Source organism: Dasypus novemcinctus, chromosome 25 (genome assembly GCF_030445035.2).
Source record: "Dasypus novemcinctus isolate mDasNov1 chromosome 25, mDasNov1.1.hap2, whole genome shotgun sequence".
Classification (NCBI taxonomy): Eukaryota; Metazoa; Chordata; class Mammalia; order Cingulata; family Dasypodidae; genus Dasypus; species Dasypus novemcinctus.
Genome location: NC_080697.1, coordinates 51179128 through 51194686, shown reverse-complemented (window position 1 = coordinate 51194686; position 15559 = coordinate 51179128). Strand labels below are relative to the sequence as shown.

The following is a 15559-nucleotide window of genomic DNA, read 5'->3' as shown; positions in this document are numbered from 1 at the left end:
CAGATCCAAATAGTGGATTCCTACATGAAAAATGGCCTAGAGTTATATAAAATTATCTACCTTCCCTTATTCTTATGGTATATAGGGCTTTCTGGCCCTTAGAATTTTCATAATATTTTAAAATTTTGTCATTTTAAAACCTTCGGTGACTTCCTTTGTCTTTTAGTTTCTGTAATTTGGCATTTGGAGAAGTCGAATATCTTCTTTCTTTTCTTTCATCCTCTATGTGCTAAACACTATTTTTGAAACATAATAGGCTATATTCAATCCACTTATTCATCAATATAATCATAAAACTGCTGCATTTTGCATGAATTGGAGTTATGTGAAAATGGGCTGTAGTTTATGGATGTCGCTTCCCCCTTCAGGAGGAGATGCAGTTAAAGTGATTTTATGTACCATGAGTAACTGAAGAATTCATTCTAACTGATTGCATGGCTGTATTTACTGTGCCTATAGATACAACCATCATTTCTAGAAGAAATCGAAATGTTTCTTAAACTCAATCACTCTTTTCAATATCATATTCTGAGCAACCTTGATTAACTAAAGGAGCAAGGACAAGGGGCTTACTCTCCTGTTTTAACCACCTGCAAACGAGCTTCAGGTGTCCATATTCTGCCTACTTCTTAGTCTAACACAAGCTTCTGAGGCAGCTAAGATCACAGATTCTGAGTCCAGGCTGGCACATTCATAATCAAATGCTGTGTGAGTCCACAGTCCTTGACTTCAGTGACTTCAGCAGTTCTTCTGGGTCAAATTTATACTTTCTCCAAAACAGTGAAGGCTTTAACGCATAAAGAACACTGGGCACTCACTGCTTGGTTAGTCAAACGTGAGATACAATTGTACTTGGAATTGTGAGCAAGGAATTTGGTTAAAGATCTCCCAGGAGAGGATTCACTTAGCAGAGAACACCTAGGATTGACTGCTATCTTAACTATATTGGTTGGCTTCCCAAATAGGTACCTGGATCAAAGCATTAACGTTTAGGCAAAAAACATGTATCTTAAACATGAAAGCCAGGATCATATCTCTGGTTACAAAAGACGCACAGTGCACTAAATAAGGAAATTAGAGCAACCAATGAGGACACTGGTAAGCTTATGCATGTGTGCAGTTGAGAAAGTCTGTGGACCACAATACATGGTTTAGCTCTAACAGACACCCCAGCTTCAAAATCTCAAGTAGGGCTTCAAATTATTATTGTGTATAAACTGCCATCTCCCTGTTACAAGGTTCAGTTTTCTCAAAGTCCTTCAGGTTAATTTCTGATATTAGAAGCAGTAGTTTCTTCCTCCATGGTTTACCTTCATCAAAGAGATTATAACAGAAGTGGCGCAAGCATTTTAAGTTGTGTAACATATTCTATCACAGAAACTAGAAGATCCTTGCAGAATAGTCTCAGTTTTATTGAACTAATGTATGACAACCACGGTTCATTGCATTTATCATCACATTTAATACTTGTGGTTCTGCTAAAAGGTGGGTATATTTATTCTGCCTTCATAGGTGAAGAAATGAGGGCATGGAATTTAAGTGATATATCCAAGATCCCACAGGCATTATATGGGGAGATGCAGGTCTAGCTCAAATCACAGAGCTAGTTTGCAAACCTACGCCAAGGCATTTGGATTTTAGAAGCAGATTTCTCTGTTTATGATGATTCTCTTTCAACTTTTTATGATAATAAAACAAATCTTATACAACTTACTAGATATTATTTCTTAAAACCTTTAGCAGTTGCTAAGTATGGAATTCAGAAATTTATGAACAAGTTGTTGGACTTCAGTTGAAAATTTTATACTTTACCTCTCCACTAGAAGGTAACATCTTTATCAAATTCAACTGAAGTTTTTTTTTTTTTAATTCTCTTACTTGATGGCTATTTTCTTATAGTCAAACTCTTTATATTTTAAAAATCAATTTATACAAATTAATGCTTTCATGATGAGTAGAGAACGAAGCCTTGCTTGAATGAGGATTCTGACTGTTGACTGAGTGCCCCATCCTCACGCCTACAGTGCATAGTATTCAAATTTATACCTCAAAAACCATACACTATTATGTGCCACAAATTTTAGAGGTGATGGTAAATATCAAAACAGGCAATGGAAAATCTATTGGCCTTACTCTAAAAAATACTCAATAAGTATTCTTCCAAAAATTGTGTATTTTAGCATACTAAATAATTATTTTTATTCTTTTTAGTTACTTTAACTCAGATTCCCAAAACGGTTCTTTAATAATGTGCATATCATTTTGTAAAGTGTAATAATAAATACAAATTAAGGAAAGATATTTACAAAAAAAAGAATGTGACTTGTAATATTTCAAAAGTTTGGGAGAATATTGATGTTAATATTTAAATACTGAAGTATTGCATTAAATAAGAAATTTGGCACAAGGATCTAAAAAAATTTTAACTGCTCTATGAGTTAAGTGTATAATTCACAATTAAAGAAATACTTGGCTTTTTATATTCTTAAGATACTTCTAAAATAAGCCATGAATTTCTGTGCTTTTGTTGTCTAGCAGATACTCCTTAGGAGATGAAGAAATGAGTCCTAGACTTTGATGAAGTGTCTACGTCCATTTATAAAAACATGTTTGATTGAACCTCCTATTTGGTTTTGGAATCTTCCTTCACAGGAGGAAGCAAAATTTTAACCTAACACACAACTGTTGGGAGAAGTGGGTTAAAAAAATCTGTCTCCCTGACCTCTCCACCTTATCTCAGACAAGTGATTTCTTTCTGTCTTTGAGCAATATACTACTTCCTCTGCCTGAAAAGATGTCCTTCCTTGGTCTTTACCATTCTGTACCTTCTCACCATTTAAAACTCCACTAAAACATCACTTATTCAAAAGTCGGTTTCTTGACCACCCCTGCATACCTTCAGCCTGTTTTTGCCTTTATTTCAGTTGTTTATTTTATTTAACAATAGTTTATACAAATTAAAATTATTTCATATAATTATTAATTTTTTGTTCTTCTTAAAATGTAAACTTCATGAGAGCAAGACCCATTTCTGTCAAGTTGCCATTTATAACAGCATTTATAAGTTAGACAATAAATAATATTTATTTCACTCAATAAATGAAGAGGTGATGAAAACCGTTCTTCCACATACATAGGCACACCTCCTTTTTTATTTTCCCATATAGGAAAATTGTGTCAGAGCCATTAAAAGAGAGGAAAACATGTCATTCTTTCTCTACTATTAGAGAGAGTATTCCATGGCTATTTGAATCATGGGATTTTAAGCTGGATGGCAACTTTGCAATCTTCCATATTGATCCCTTTGACAGAGATTAATTATATTAGCAGAAATAGGCCAGCACCCTTCAACTTCCATTTCATTCAGCCTTAAAGAGAACATGATTACAGTTCTTAAATTATCCAACACACTCTATAACAAAATTTAACAAAATGCATTGTATTACATTTTATTAAAATGCATGTGAGAGTGAATGTGTGAGTGTGTGTATGTGTGTGTGCTTGGATTAATACCCCAAAGGCATGTTAAATCATGAGTGAAATCTTCCAATGATGGTTAGACTGTATTGAATATAATTTTGATTCTTCTCCCATGGAAATGGAAATCCCATTTTTTATAGCTTTTTCTCTTTTTTAGCATTGTTTGGACTTATTATTATAATTATTTTATTTTTAAACCAAATACAAGAGTGAGAATAAGCCTGCTGATTTCATCTAAAGAGTATAACTCAGAAGGAAATTTGTTGATAGTTCAATCACAGTTTGGAACTTTTTCTTCTGTTTATGAAATGGGTCTGTAAAGTAATTTTAGACTCAACAAACAATTTTGTAAGGAGGGATACCATGCCCTGTGGATATTTTCTAGGAAGTCTAGCCCTAACTTTCAAGAGAGGTGTTTATATGGCCTTCAGTTGGGTTGGCCCTTGGAAGAGGCAATAGTGGCCTAGCTTTGTGTTTTGTGAGATTGTCCTAGGGAGAAGCACAATGGAGGAATGGGAAAAAGGTGTGTATTTGTGTGAAATAGAGAAAGAGAAAGGGAAAGAAAAACAAATTTGTGTTGACTTTCTGTTTTAATGTTCCTTGTTCCTACATTTATTAGCATAATTTTCTAAGCAACTAGTTTTTCAAACAGGGCATGATAACTTTAGAAAATCAAATGACAGGCATGCCACTCTAGCCTTTGAGGTGTGTTCTATTAGGACATACCTATTTCTAATGGTTTTGAGTGCTTTTTTTCCTTTGGACATCTATAGACTTTTCCCCTTGAAGGCTTATATTATGTGTAGGATTTGAACAGTCCAATACTCTACTTATAATGTAGAGGTTGAGAGAGGTTCAATTATTTGCATATAGAAAGGCCAGGACTCAGGAATGATTTTGAGAAGGAAAAATGATTCATTGATGGCTGGCCAGACTCAGGAGCTTTCTGTTTCAAACCCAAGTCCTGAATAAGAATTTTGATTCCTTTTATACTGAGAAGAAGGGTCAAATTGTTCTTTGTTTCAGTGCTCGGTAGGCTTGCATTAGCATATATCATCCACATCCTAGGTAAGCTTTTAGCACGGACCTTATACATTCTAGATAAACCTTTAGCACATTTGGTTTGCATTTTCCCTGAATATTTTAAGTTTATAGAGTTTGCATTGCTAAACTTTTTCCTGGGACTGGAGTCGTTGCCATGGTCACCAAGGGCAGGACTGCAGCCTCTCACTGTTGCACACCCACAAGTCACAGACAGCTTAGGTTATCTACAAAGAGATGAAGAGCCTCCCACCCATAGCCCACATCATTTTTCCCCTTATGCTGAAGCTTAACTTGCTAAGCTTTGGCATAATTATTGTTTGAGCTATGAAGTGGGTGGTTGTTTGTTGTTTTGATTGATTACTTTACTTACCAATTTTCAGTGTAGCATCCAGGATCCTGTTTTTAGAAGTTTAGATATTTTCATTCTGGACAGCAGAATCCTGGGGCAGGGCCTGTAGTCATCTTGGGGCCACCTGCACTCACACAGATTTCCAGTCAGGCTCCAGATCCAGCTATTAATTTTGTTTTACTCTTAAAGAGTTTACACATTTAATCTTAAAGGGGTGCTGAAGGGAGAGGATTTCTTTTCTGAAACTGCTTCCTGCTGGCCATGGGCTGTAGTTAATACCTAACAAGGTGTAAAACCTTTATTTTATTTTAACTGGAGGAAGATGGATCTGGCATTCAGTGTGAAGTTGAATGAAGTTTTCATATGGTTAATAAGATGTTCACTCTGAAAGAAACAAACAAAATTTTGGAATACCTGTATTTAAAAGAGGACATTGGATTACAGAGGTAGACAAGGTTAGGTGCTTATAAAGATGGCACCTCTTTTTAAAAGCTGGTGGGAACAGTATATATATATATATATCTTTTTTTTCTCTAAGTTATTTTCAGAGAGAAATTGCAATAGATATTTAGCTTTGTTTTGAAGATGCATTTCAGGCTGTTTAATAATTGGCACTTGTGTTCTGTTAGATGCTTTTGGGAACTGGCACCTTTTGGACAATTGGTTTCATTCAGGATTAGTACACTAAGATGGAAATTTTCTTTGTTTTTAGTTGTGGGAGTGGATTAGAACTACAGAATAAAGTTGTTTTCTTTTACATTTCGGTTTTAATTGTACAATTTCTGGTAATTTTAACTGTTTAATAGATGACCCATTATTAGCAAGCAAGCCTCATTTTTGCTACGCAGTAGAGTACACTAGAATAGTAAGTTGGTTGAGCCTGGCTAAGACCATGGCCTTATTTTATAGACATGTTTATTAATTATTTGGAAAATAAAGTTACCAGGAATTTAACATGTCTAATATACTTTTGTACCTGATCCAGAATAGAAAAGATAATGTTATACTTATTAGGCATATATTTAGTACAGGATAAAGGTACAGCACTTTAATATTAAATTAATGTATTACTTAATGCATAAGGATTCTGAGTTGCAATTAATAGTTTTAAGTTTCAGGTTTGTAATACTTTACATGTTATCTCTCCATGGGAGCAGGCCATAATAACAATTGTGTTTAAGTTTTACTTACAGTATCCTGGTATCATGGCTTCACTTAGCATGTTCTTCACACAGTGAGCAAGTCGCAGCATTGTTGATCCTAGAGAGAGTTTCTAGTATTCTACCAGCCTGGTGCATAGTGCTCTCTGGCACTATGGAACAGTGCCAGTCTGGAGGCGATATCTATTGTACACTTGGCTATACCAGGTCATCACTGGCTGCTGCAGGAACTTGAGACTACAACATAGTTTCCATCTACTTTAGGAGCATAACCAGAGGCTGATATAGCAAATATTTCTAATTGAGGGGTCAGTGACCAGCCTAGCCAATAACTCATATGGAGAGGCAACCTGTAATGTATTCAAGGTCTGGTTGGAATGCACAAAAGAGTTTGACAATGTTAAAGTTTATTTATATATATTTTTTATATATATTTTAAACAATTTAATGCAGCACATTATATATCAAATGACTGTTTACTTATACAATTTTACCATTAAGATAATAGTAGGTATTTTACTTTAGTAATAGAGGGAAAAAACTATTTTTCATTGTTAAAATGAAAACAGAAGATTCCCAATAGAATCAAGATAACTTTTTATTACCATTTACTTAAATATGCACCTTGTGGTGGCCTTTACAAGGTTTTATTACCACGAAGTTATTCTTTGCAACCAATACCAATCCAAGTTTTCAGTTAACATTGACTTCTAGAACTAGAACTATTTAAACATTTTCAGTTTGGAAGATGTTTTACAAACTTTTTATAATTGACTACAACCACATTGACTAGTTACTTTACATTTAAATAAACTTATTAAATTATAATTACTAACCAAAGAAATTTATTTATTTAAGAGAGCATATCTACAATCTTTCGTCTTTAGCTTAATTCCATTAACATGAATTTACAATTTTATTACTCTAAAGATTTTGTACATATGTTAATTTATTTATGGGTATTTTATAAACTAAGGGAGACTACACCTAAGCTAAATAAAATTGAAACCATTATAGTTTATGCAAGGAATGTTTTTTTTTTTCCTTTACAGGAAGCTAAAACTTTTTTCTTTGTTTAAGTTATGAAAATGAATAATTTTTAAAAGCATATTGACTAACAGTTTTCAAAACACATTACACAATTATCTAATTTGTTTAATTATAATCCTGGAAAGATTTCTCCATAGTTTTTTATGGACTTATTTATTGAAATTTGTCAACAGAACCACTAACTACCCTTATTTTATGGCTGTTAAAGGTTTAAACTGGGAAATTACAGGGCAAACTGATTTTTAATTCTCCAGCCTAGTAGATAGGTTTAATCTGTCATACCTAGTTCTGCCCGCAAAGCTCTTGCAAAGAGGAGGTCCTTTCCCAATAGTTCCTATAATCAGATTTTTATATGATTTTTCCATACTGCTTAATCTAATTTGGGCTCCAAGAATATTTATTCACATATATAACTGCATATTTAATTTTTAACAATTTGAATAGAGTTCTTTTAAGAATTTTCATTTGTTAATTTGATATTATCATCCTGATGTATGAAGACATACACAGAGCAAATGGGCAGACACAAATAGAGAAACACAACTCATTGATGTTACTTATAATTTGCATTATTTTATATACTGTTTAGCTTAATTTGGGGTCCAGAAATATGTATTTCTTATATAACTGCATATTTAACCCTAACAATTTGAGCAAATAGGCAGACATAAGTAGTTTGACACAAAAACATAACTTTAGTTACTTAAAACTTCCATTTTTTTAATAAATAAGTGTGACTGCAAAACATTTCTAAGACTCCTGAAACTTTTCTTAATTTGCACTATGACTGTGCAGTTTTGCACAAGAATTTTGTTTCTTTACTAATGGCTTATAACCAAAATGTTCCCAATGCTTTAGCATCATTTTCTTTTTTTTAAGACCTTATATTTTACCTTGAATTTAGCAGAATTTTGAATAAGCAACAAGATTAATGCTATGTATATTTACTGAGGCTATTTGAAGCCCCAGGGATACAGACTGGTTTCTCTCATGAATTGCCACTCTTAGGAACACTGACAGTTAAGGCAGGAGACTTCCTTTTTTTTTTTCCCCAGTCCTTGGAGATAATAAAACTCCAGTGGTCATTTAAACCCAAGGGCTAAGAATTCCACCAGGCAGCAATTTAGTTTACACTTGGACTCATGACAGAAAGCAGGTTTACTAATACCAGGAGGACAGGAGACAGGGATGTCCCCACGTCCACCTTTCCCTGGACTATAGGGGCAGAAGCTGTTATGAAGTAACCATAGGCAAAGGCAAGGGGTGAGGCTAGGCTGGAAGTAACCATAAACAAAGGTAAGGTTAGTTTAGAATTTACACTTACAATAATAGTTTCAGGTGAAATTTATCTAATTATTTCAGTTATTATTTTTCCACTGTTTTATAATGTAAATGCATCTATAAATGATCTTAACTCTTAGTTACAGTTTTTACTAATTTTTTTAACCTTAAGGTGAGTTAGATACATTTATTAATTAAGCTACAAGAATTTTATTAGTAACAATTCTGTGAAGTCCTGCCTTTTCTTAGTAATGGAGCAAATTCTCACCTGCAAGTTATGCATTTAATTCACCATCAAGAGAGTGTTGACATTTAAAGATTCATTTTAAACTACGTTTTTACCTTTTTACTGTGAATTCTTAGGCGCCAGCAACTGACAAAAGGCAAACATAGATTTCAAAGTGGCATTTCATTCATTTTTTCTCCTTTTTCCTCTGTAGTCTCCCAACCCTGAAGTTCCCAGCCGGACCACTGAAAAGGCTATCAAGTGATTAGAGGTCTATTGTTTCAAGCCATAGCCTCCTGTCTCAGACAAGTTTACAGTTCTAAAACATTTCAAAGTATTTCTACAGACTTATAGCGAGAGAGATTCGGAAAAGTAAAGAACCTGGGTAGAATGCAAATGTATTTTGGCCTTTGACACCCTAGGGAGGGAACTTTACTGCATTTATTTTGATTCTGCTTTTCATCCCCTTCACCTTTCCCCTTCCAGGCAGTTGGGTGCACAACAATCAAATAGGAATGTGGCTTATGAATAGAAGGTGTGGACTCACTGGATAGGGGCAAGCCACTTCCCCCTTTCCAGCTTTCTGCCAAAATGGGCAGACAGAACCTACTCAAATATGGCACCCCTCCTGGGGACCCAGTCACCCTGACTGGGCAGCCCCAACAAACCCGGGTGCAAGGCACGGACAAAGATGGCCTCCAAGCCCCGGCAAAGGGGTGGACCAGAGACGAGACAGCAGAGTATACACAAACATCAAGACTCCACAAACATTCAGACTCTGTAGTTTTGCCCCATAATCAATTCACCCCCTTGCCATTAAATTCCACCACTTTACATAACCACACAACTCTAAAACCAACATTGAACTGACACAGACAGAAGCACAAAGGTCACTGATCTGACCCACAAATTCTATATATATGTTGTTGCTTTTTTCAGCATGGCTGCCCCCACAGCCATCACAAATCTTAGAGAGAACACTTAACATTAACATCTGGTATAAAGCAAATTCATTCGCAATTCAGCACCATAACAAAAGATTCCAGCTTGACCTTTTTCTCTGTTTAACTTTACACCCAGACCAAGCTTTATTAGAAAAGCTGATCCATTTTCCTGTAACCAAGTTTTTTAAAATCCAGACCAATTTCCAGGACGTTAGGACTCAAACCTGTAAATAGCCCTTCCTATTAAAATCAAGCTTCCACTCCTTCAGTGGATATAAGACTAGTACCAGATTCTAACATGCAGTTAGACAAACCCTAAACACCAGGCTTTTCCCTGATTTTCCTCCTTTTTCCAGACCTAGAGAGAACAGCTTCTCCCCAGTTTTCTGGGGTTACTAGAGTTCTCTCGGGAGGTGATCAGCCTCCCTCCCTAGCAATTAATGCTAGGGTTCTCCAGACTGTGCTTCCCCGGAGAGTATTACCTTCTTCCATGTTCGGAGTTATTTTTCATTCCCAGAATCTTTCTCTTCAGACCTTCCATTGCCCTTGATTTTTGTCGGGAAGATTCTGGTAGAGCCCACATCGTTTCTGGATTAAATTTAATCCAGGGGTGCCCTGATTTGGGGTTCACCCAAGTCCTCTTGGCTTCCTTGGGGATTTGGAAGGGGCAGCAAAAGGCTACCATTGCTGGCATTCATTTGCAGTTCTGGATGAGCCCCCCAAAATGTTGTAGAAGTTGAGAGAGGTTCAAATATTTGTGTGTAGAAAGGCTAGGACTCAGGAATGATTTTGAGAAGGAAAAGTGATTTATGATGGCCAGCTGGACTTGGGAGCTTTCTGTTTCAAACCTGAGCCCTGAACAAGAATTTTGAATTCTTTTTATACTGAAAGGAAGGGTCAAATTGTTCTTTGTTTCAGTGCTCAATAGGCTTGCATTAGTGTATATTGTCCACATCCTAGGTACGCTTTTAGCATGGACCTTATACATTCTAGATAAACCTTTAGCACATTTGGTTTGCATTTTCCTTGAATATTTAAAGTTTGTAGAGTTTGCATTGCTAAACTGTTTCCTGGAACTGGAGTCGTTGCCATGGTCACCAAGGGCAGGACTGTAACCTCTCACTGTTCCACACCCACCAGTCACAGAGAGCTTAGGTTATCTACAAAGAGATGAAGAGCTTCCCTCCCATAGCCCACATCAATATGATTAAAAAACAACTAGATAACTTGCTTTTATAGACCATGCAAGTATTATCTTTACGGTATATTTCAAATTCCAGTTTCAAAAAAGTGTGACTTAAAATCTCTTTTCCTTTTGCAAATGATCTTTAGCACTTTAATTTCTCTAACAATTGTGCTTATAATGCTTGTTGACCTGGAATAAATCCTTATATAGAGAGTTTCTCCTTCTAATTGTGTGAAGTTCCATATTACAATGTAGCTTCACCAAAAATGCAGCACCATAACATTCATTCTGTTGTTGGTTAATTATGTTTGATTTTCTGTAAATAAAATCTACATCTCCTCATAGAATTCTAAAGGATATGTGTGGAACAATGGCATCTGTTACTGTAAATTCTCATCTTCAAACACTTATACCCTATTTCATATTACCAATACATCGTATGTATAATTCTTTATAATATTCAGGTATATTAGAAATTTTTTAAAATTACCCTATTTGTTGCATAGAGTTCTATAAATTAATGTATTTAATTTTCATTACAATCTTGATGAGTAGGCAGCATTCCATTCCATCTTTATATGGTACTATCAAGATATGACTTTGGGAACAATTAGGAAATAGTTATGCAAGGTCCTCATGTTTATGTGACAGAATGAGTGGTAGAATCATGATATTCAGAAATCTTCCAGTACCTTCCTCTAGGTAATGTTTACTTCACTCCCATTAAGATATGATTTTGTCTAACACTAGGTTTTGCTCAGTTCTGGTTCTTTGGGGAGCCAATGCCAGGCATTATCCTATAAAAAGCCTTTGCCATTTATTGTCTTTCTTGCTCTCATTTTCTCTTCAGTTGCTTACCTGACATTTGTTCTGATACGTTATACAGTTGAACATATGAAAATAATAAGAAAATCAAGGAAAACAGAAATGTAAAATTCAGAATTTCTTTTAATCCACTAACTGAAGATTGGGTCTAACTATATTCTTTTGTTCTGCAGCATGGTATCTTTGTTATTTTGAAAATATGAAAAAAACACATACATACATACATAGTAACTAACAACTTGGAACACTTAGTTCTTTCTTCTTTGAAATTATTCTTATAGTAGAGATGTCCGTAAATGATGAACCCCCACATTCCAGGTAAGCTTGAGTTAACACATCTAGTTTACATCCTCCCTGATTATCAAAAGCCTATAGAGTTTATACCTCTCAATTGGCTTTACAGGAACTGGGCATACTTGGATATAGAATAAGTTTGAATTTATGCACAGACCATATTAATATTATTAGGTCAAATGGTAAAATGATTTTTATAGCTCTATTCAAATTATTTTCCCAAAGGATTATTGCAAATTATATTGCCTTAATCAAATGATCCAATTGACTCACTAGCATTGCATATTGTTAATATAACGAGGAAAATGCCATTTCACTAGACTATTAAATAAGAAAAATCTATTAATTAAAAAACCCCATAACTCCATAGGATAATTAATACTTATTTTTTTGGCAAATGTTAATAAAGACAACACCAAATTCCAAACAACAACTACATTGATCTTTCAATTTTCAAGTTCACTTAGTAGCCCTATTTGATACCTCTCCATATGGCTCCCATACTGGGTTTATAGTAAAACCCAGTCCACTTAGTATGATATGCAGGCCAATTCATCTTCTGGGAAAACAGAAGTCTATTCTTTGGCATTTCCAAATCCCATACACTGTATTTCTGTCTTAATGAACTACTTAATATTCCTCTGCTTTAGACATTTCATATGTCCATCAATTTTGCATATTCAGCTATTTTGTTCCTTTTGCAATATCCCCACCTCTCCCACCTCTCTTTTGTGAGGTAATTCATCAGAAAAATAAACTCCAAACCATGGGAAGTGCCTGGCACAAATCAAAAAGCGTAAAGTTTTTCAGCATTTATTTTAAAATTTAAAGCTACACATTCACCAATGTTGGTCATCTGGTTAAAGAACTTAAATATAAAATTAGAATTTCCTTTTTACTTTTATTCTCTGTATGAAAGGCCTCTCTAGCAGTCACTTGTGTCCTTTCTATTACTACTCTATATTCAGTTGATTGTGAGGAGAATAATGGATGACCTCTTGTTCTTTCTAAACTGATTGTGTGTTGCCTGCGGCTCAAAATCATTGATCTGTTTTCAACAGGAATACATGAAAGGAGAAGCTGAGCACAATTTCCTCTGGATTCGGTTCTATACAATGTGGCTTCGTTATTGTATTAGAAGTGAATTCTTTGTCACCTTTATGTGTAACACCATACTCTAGAGATTAAAAGATGATAGAGTGGACTTCTACTGCTTAAATTATTCATTCCCCTGCTCCAGAGTACATAGGGGAAAATTGTCTGCAAGGTGTCTCAATTAGTAGAAAGATGATATGATGATCAGGAAATTGCACCTAATTTATGGATTAGTTAACTGCTACTAATTTATGGGTAAATTTTTGAATCACACAGATTGCAAATAATACTTATTATCTATCTATCATCTTACCTAGAATTTATTTTATAGCATGCAAAGGACTTGATGATAAAGTGTATTAAGCTATATGTTATAAAAATGTTATACTGATAATAATTGCTAGCTTAGCTCTTCTACAGGTATTTTTTCAGGAAATGAAGAAAATGGAATACTCCTATTATATATGTATCAGACAATTAAACTAAAAGCAAAAGGAAACAACTCTATTTCATATTTAGGAGCAATTTGTTTAGAATGGTAGTATATTTCACTTTTAAACTAAAAGGAAGTATTAGGGCTATTTGTACCAGTCATTCCTTATAGATACTTTTTTTTATCCTCTGTATAACTACTTTTTTATTAAATTCATTTAATATACTTTATAAGTTAAATGTCAAATTCATTTTTGGTATATGCCATATTACTTCTAAAGAACACAGTAAGTGTTCATAAATGCATGTTGTTATAATCCTGCTGTATTTTTTGTTTTTTTCAAGATGGTAATTGGAAAAGTCATTTTTTTAAAGTCTATCTTTAGAAATGTCAATCTTAAAAAGCTATTTGTAATCATATTTTTCCTCTAAATTTTAGATTGATTTAATCTCATATGTGAATTTGATTTTGTTTCTTTGTTTCAGCCTATGAATTACAGAACTGCCCAGATCCTCCTCCTTTTCAAAATGGGTATATGATCAACTCAGATTATAGTGTTGGGCAATCAATATCTTTTGAGTGTTATCCTGGGTACATTTTAATAGGTCATCCAGTCCTCACTTGTCAGCATGGGATCAACAGAAATTGGAACTATCCTTTTCCAAGATGTGATGGTAAGTTAATACTTTTTCTTTGGGGCAAATCATATTTTTAGTATATTTATACATTAAATATTAAGATGAACATATTCAAAAATTTATTAATTTACCCAACAAATATTTATTGAGACTCTATTATGCTAAACCGAACCTATTTGGTATTTCAGGAACACACCAAATACCAGTGAACTTAAAAAAAAGACCTGGCCCTCAAGGGCATTATAAGGGTAACAAAATAAAAAACACAAATATTTATATGTAAAACCAGACTTGAAGAGAATATTATACTGAATTGCATGTACAAAGACTGACATATACTTGGGATGTGATCGAGGAAATAAATCTTTATGATGACAGTAGCATTTAACTCTGAAGTGGCTACATTAAGTTGAGAGATTAAAAGGGGGAAGGGTGTTTATTAATTTTACTCTAGGTATTTTCTATTGATTTAACTTTTATAATCATCCTATCTTAATTTATATATTTTTAATATTTCAGTTTAGTAATGGGCCTTGAAGGAATTTTCATACTCAGAGGTAGGGAACATTCTAACTAGAAGAACAATGCTAAAGCTGCTCAAGTAGATACCATACAATAGGTTGGCTTTTAACAATGGGAAATTATTAGTTTTCAAGCTTACAGTTTCAAGGCCGAAAAAGTGTCCAAATCAAAGCATCTCCAGGAAGGTCCCTTGCAGTACCTGTGGGTCCCTCCCTCTTTTCAGGGTTTCATTGGCTTCAGCTTCTTGCTTCCATGACTTACTTCTCTTGGTCTGAATTCCATTCTCTTATAAAGGACTCCAGTAAGAGGATTAAAACCCACCCTGAATGAGGTGGGTCACATTTAAATTAAGATCCTATTCAGCAAGAGATCCTACTTACCATGGGTCCACACCCACAGGAATGGATTAACTTAAGAACATACTTTTCTGGCATCCAGAGAGCTTCAAACCATCACACAGTAGGAGCAAAGATATGTTGGAATACTTTTAGGAAAAAATTTAAAAAGTAGTCTAGTTTAATAGTGCATGAGTGTAGAGGTTTCTTAGGAGATGTTGGAAATAAGTTAATGGAGCGTGGTGAGAGAGGGAGACCTGGATTTTGAATGTTCTAATTCTGCAGAGGGATCACTACCTTGAAAATTCTGTGTGGCTGCTTAATTTTTATGAGTTATTAGAAATTTTTGCAAAATCAAGGTAAAATAAATAGATCAAGTACTTTGTTTATGAAGAATGCAAATGAAACAGGAAAGTTACTTTAAAACTAATATTCTAACACTAAAAATACAGTACCTTTGAAAGAAAAATAATGAGATTGCCAACTCTGTCGACCTTTGAAATGCTAAATACTTATATCCCATAGGGAAAAAAGTAAAGGAATCTAGTTGTGTGTGAATTTCTAGTGAAGGAGTAAAAAAAAGCACATCAGTCGGCTTTTTGAAATATTCATTTCACCTCTGTATTTTACCATTCCACATCATTAAAAACAACTACAAAAATATTTAGTTGTAATTTTTAAAAATACTGATATTAGT

General features: G+C 34.3%; 1 protein-coding gene across 1 annotated transcript in view; it reads left to right on the top strand.

Annotated features, from left to right (window-relative positions):
* Nucleotides 1–15559, top strand: part of CSMD1 (CUB and Sushi multiple domains 1) — a 2093507-nt gene that overhangs the window by 1898812 nt on the left and 179136 nt on the right. The window contains exon 42 of the mRNA XM_058288018.2: nucleotides 13853–14041. Coding sequence (XP_058144001.1) covers nucleotides 13853–14041 — 189 coding nt within the window. The remainder of the gene's footprint in view (nucleotides 1–13852; nucleotides 14042–15559) is intronic.